At 56.1% G+C, this 4,441-nt stretch overlaps 1 protein-coding gene across 3 annotated transcripts; it reads right to left on the bottom strand.

Moving 5' to 3' along the window:
* Window positions 1-519: 519 nt before the first annotated feature.
* On the bottom strand, window positions 520-3,882 carry LOC105501314 (chromosome unknown open reading frame, human C10orf35). 3 transcript variants are annotated; one of them, XM_011927209.1, is made up of 4 exons: window positions 3,822-3,882; window positions 2,572-2,639; window positions 2,280-2,410; window positions 520-1,330 (listed from the first exon to the last, which is right to left on the bottom strand). In XM_011927209.1, the coding sequence occupies exons 2-4, from the start codon at window positions 2,600-2,602 to the stop codon at window positions 1,061-1,063; spliced, it is 432 nt and encodes a 143-aa protein (XP_011782599.1). In that variant the 5' UTR covers window positions 2,603-2,639; window positions 3,822-3,882; the 3' UTR covers window positions 520-1,060. The 3 variants fall into 3 exon arrangements, with proteins under 3 accessions (XP_011782599.1, XP_011782590.1, XP_011782609.1); XM_011927200.1 differs by having other exon boundaries at window positions 3,474-3,826; XM_011927219.1 differs by lacking the exon at window positions 3,822-3,882 and adding an exon at window positions 3,688-3,814 and having other exon boundaries at window positions 2,280-2,639.
* Between the last annotated feature and the right edge of the window lie 559 nt (window positions 3,883-4,441).

Below are 4,441 nucleotides of genomic sequence, written 5' to 3'. Positions count from 1 at the left end.
CCCCAGGCAGGGCTTCCACGCAGATCCAGGGCTCACATGTCAAAACCCAAGGCCTCCTCTCCAGAGAAGCAGGGCATCCTCATTCCACATGCACTGTCTTCTAAGGAGAATGCGCTGCAGCCACGGGTGACGGGAGCCTCTGGAGGGTGAAAGAGGCTGAGCAGCCTCTGGTCAGGAAGGTCTCCTTAAGCAAGGGAGACCTCAGACCTGCACCCCGGCTCTCCCGACCCTGCAGCCTCACCAGTCATTCTGGCCAGAGGAACCCTCCCCACAAAGCTGACCATGATGTCTGGCATCTCAGAGTGACGCTGGAAGTTATACACACATCAGGCAAGGGGTCCAAGCCAGATCTCATCTAGACCTTCTCCTAGTTCTGCGATCCTACTGAGAAAATCTTAGAAACCACCCTCTGAGGTCAAATGCTCGCTGCTGCCTGTTCCCCAAACCCAACCCCTCTTTACCATGTTTTCCGGATCTGCGTGCAGGTGTATGATTATTTATACATTTCTTTATATGGACTCATTTTTACTTAAATCTATTTATTGAAAATGTCACAATAAATAGAATGCCAGTACCACCTGTCCTAAACAATAGGTAGCCAATAAAAATATACCATTAAAACAAAAACAGTGCTATAAAAGTCTGAAATTTTTCCCACCTGCCCTAAGCCTAAGTCCTGCTCCCTAGGCAGAGGAGACATCGGCAAGTCTTCCACAGGCATTGGAACATGTTGGCATCCAGCTGAGACCTTCTCGGCATAAAGGGATTGAGACAACTGGGAAGGGCATCACGTTCTTGCTCTGATTTTGTGCTACTTAATGCAGGCCCCATACCACCTCAAAATATCTCAGGGGAGCCAAGGGATCTACCCACACTTTGGAAATGCTGGACTAACGTCTCCCTCTGCCTCATGCTTAACACAAGGGGGAAACACACACCTGTGGTCCCCTCTCTGATCACACTTTCAAGGCACCACCAGATCCCCTCCAAATATGCGTGTTCTCACACCAAGGCCCAGCAAGTCCCTCTCAACAGGCCCACCCACGTCAGCCCCCACAGGTCACCGCTGACTCAGGTGGGACACCAGGTATACAAGGCCCACCAGGAGGAGGCCACGAACACCAAGCATCATGAGCAGGAAGAGGAGCAGGATGGAGGTCACCGGCTCCACAGCATGGTTGCCGAGATGCCACTGCGGAAAGCCCATGTTCACCAGCTGCCGGTTGAGGTCATTGAAGGGGGACTGAGCAGCACCCAGCCTGGCACCTGCCTGCTGCTGGCGGGGGCCAGGACCCCCTGGGGGAGCACCATGGCCCCTGTTGAGGAAGCTCTAGAACATGAAGACAGAGAGAGATGAATGAATCCTTGGGTTGAGGCACCAGCCAGGAGGCAACCTCTCTAGGCTGCGTCCTTCCCCTCCTACAGCCACCCAGGGTCACACCCTCCTTTCTCAGCAATCCCCCATGCCACTCATAAGAATCCCAACAACCAAGTCAGAAGCTTTCAGAGTACAGAACATGCCAGTCTATATTCTTTACATCAGGCCCAGGACAAAGGAGAGAGGAAGTGGTTGAGGCACGTTGGACTACAGGGCATGGCTCTAGGGCCGGCATTTTTAATATTTATCATCACTCCTTTCTTTTTTTTGAGATGGAGTCTCGCTCTGTCACCCAGGCTGGAGTGCAAAGGCACAATCTCGACTCACCACAACCTCTGCCTCCCGGGTTCAAGCAATTCTCCTGCCTCAGCCTCCTGAGTAGCTGGGATTACATGCATGCATCACCACACCTGGCTAATTTTGTATTTTCAGTAGAGACGGGGTTTCACCATGTTGGTCAGGCTGGTCTCGAATTCCTGACCTCGTGATCCACCCATCTCAGCCTCCCAAACTGCTAGGATTACAGGTGTGAGCCACCGCGCCCAGCCACTCCTTTAAAATAATTATTCTGTGCCCAGGGCTCATCTCCTCTACTTCCTCTCCAGCTTCTGTGTCATGCAACTCACTCTTAAAAGAAAGACGCCAGCTCCAGTGAGATTTGCTAACCAAGTTAAAGGAGAGAGAGCTCTTGGGTGTGAAGTCTGGGGAGGCTGCCTGGAGAAAGGAGATCTAGGGAGGTAGACAATAAGCCACTGCATCTTCCCCAAGTCTTACCCAGTGCTCTGCAAAAAGGGTTTCAGGCTAGAAAAGGTTAGTGACCAGCAAGAGAGACTTCTGGAAGCTAGGAGTAGCCACTACACAGGAGGTCATCTGTCCCACTCCACAGGAAATGAGTACCTACCTGTCGAGGAGTGCTACCTCTTGGTGGCTGGGTAGTGGTCCTCACTCGGGGGTCGTCATCCTGCACGATTTCCCCATTGGCCAAGATCCGTACCATCCTCCCAGGCGCTGTGGGTCCCTGATGGGCTGCACCTGCATTGTGTGGTCAGGGTGGGTACGCTAATGGAAGCCAAGTGGTGCAGAAGTTCTCCCCACCACAAAACCTTTAACTGTTAGTGATCTGGGACCAGACTCATGAAGATCCGTGGAGGATTCTTCCCCTGACCTCAAAAAGCCTGAAGGAAAAAATTTACCAGAAATTGAGGGAGGCTTGCGGTCAGTCATGCTCACAGCGGTGACCCACGCTGAGCAGATGCTGTGTCTGATTCACAAAAAGGGGAGAAATAAAGGCAAGGTGTTTGCCAGGCAAAAAGATTTCAGACATGGAGTCCACCAGGAAAACTATCAAAAGGATCCTTGGCAAAGGAAGTTTTATTGCCAATCACTACACTGCCAACAGCACAACTGGGACTGAGCCCCTGCTGTGGCCCACGCACTGTGGAAAGCTCATCCTGCAAGGCTCACCTCACTCAAGCTTCACAACACTCCCCCGAGGAGGGTACTAGCCCGACCACTGTGTCACAGGCAGAGGCACAGGGAGACTTTCACCTAGCCTGCCCGGGATCACACCTATGGGCAGCAGAGAAAGAACAGGAGGCCAGAAGCTCTGGTTCTAGGGGCCTCTCTGGGTACTAAACTGGGAGTCCAGGGCACCAGGATCCCCGTGGGGCTCCATTTCCCTTCCACTAAAAAATGGGTCGAGTGTGTTGCTCCCCCAGGGAGTCAATGTCACCACCTGGGCCTTCCCCCGGAACACCCAGGGAGATGGGGGTCACTTCGGGGTTACTTTACAGCCACTGCCTGGTAGTGGCAGACCACACAAGCCACCATGCACCTCTGGGCTGGCTCAGAAAAGCATACCTTTGCTGCAGAGGGCACGCCCCGCACCTGTCCCTCACTTCGCAGGGAACACCAGTCCAACCTTGGCTAATGGGCGCAGGGCCCAGCCTTCCCAAAATATGGGAGGGGGGTTGCTGCGGTGACTCTCAAAAGGCTCCACTCCGCGGACCCCTGGACTGCGGGCCCCTCCACGCCTCCCTTTGAGTCTGGGTAAAGGCCATTCGTTCTCAGGAGATAAGTCTCAGTGTCCATCTACGTTCTAGATAGCACTGGTGACATATATGCCAAAAAAGGTCAGGAGCCCCTGTCGTCTCGCCCGTAGCCTGGAGCCCGGGCCAGGCGCGTCCTCCTCCTGAAGCCCGCTGACCCTGGCGCAAGCCGAGCAGATGGTGGTCGCACGCAGTCCCTTTGTGCTTTGTCATCGCGCGGCCCGCCGGGTGGGCCACACGCGGGCCCGGCCCGCGGCGCACCTGACATCCCAGGCCGGGGGCGGGAGGGACGCTGCCCAGGCCGCCAGCCCCAGCCTCTGGAGTCCGACACCGGCTCCAAGTCCCGGTCTGGGCTGCAGCGAGGGATGCGCTGCCTCCCCGGCGCGGCGACTCACCTGCAGGCGCGACTCCCGGCCTCGGCGGCGTCCACTCCCGGCGGCTCCAGGCGGTTTCCTCCCACCTGACCTCACAGGAAGCGCGCGCCAGAGGGGCGCGGCCCAGTGGTGGCGCACATCGCCCTCTGTAGGCCGCCTGAGGAATTGCACCGGCTCGGACCAGGGTTGGGGGAGGCGAGGGGTGGTGGGGGGGGGGGAGATGGGGCGTGGGAAGGAGTGGGAGGTGGGGATGGAGAGACGAGAGGATGAGAGGAGAAGACACGTGGAAAAGAAGGAGAAGAAGGAGGAGGGATAAAAGGAAGAAAAGGAAGCAGAGTTCACAGAGGAAAAACCCAAGGGGTGGAGGCGCACTGGCCTGGGCGGAAGGGCGGGCGCAGGCTCAGATGACCAGTGTACGTTTGCTGAGCCAGCTCTGTGGATGACCCTTGAGTAGGACCCAACCCTGCCCTCGAGGAGTTCCAAGTTCAGCGGGGAAGATGAGGCAGGAACGGGGCAGACCCCTCTGTAGGCTTCCAGGAGAAGATGCGTTTGAGCTGGGACAGGAGGGTAGGTAAGGATAGGTAAGGTCACTCTTGGCAGAAGGAACCACCTGCAGGGAGTGAACGATCCACCTCTGCCTC

Source organism: Colobus angolensis, unplaced genomic scaffold, assembly GCF_000951035.1.
Source record: "Colobus angolensis palliatus isolate OR3802 unplaced genomic scaffold, Cang.pa_1.0 Scaffold12, whole genome shotgun sequence".
Taxonomy (NCBI): Eukaryota; Metazoa; Chordata; class Mammalia; order Primates; family Cercopithecidae; genus Colobus; species Colobus angolensis.
The sequence above is the reverse complement of the archived record's forward strand: the minus strand, read 5'-3'. Positions and strand labels throughout refer to the sequence as shown.

Bases quoted from the DNA above. Each gene is read 5' to 3' on its own strand.
- LOC105501314 (XM_011927200.1), bottom strand. From the start codon at position 3,496: ATGTCACCAGTGCTATCTAGAAC. The intron at 2,640-3,473 runs GTAGATGGACAC...TTTGTGAATCAG, and splicing joins TCACCAGTGCTATCTAGAAC to ACACAGCATCTGCTCAGCGT. The intron at 1,331-2,279 runs GTAGGTACTCAT...TTCATGTTCTAG, and splicing joins GAGGTAGCACTCCTCGACAG to AGCTTCCTCAACAGGGGCCA.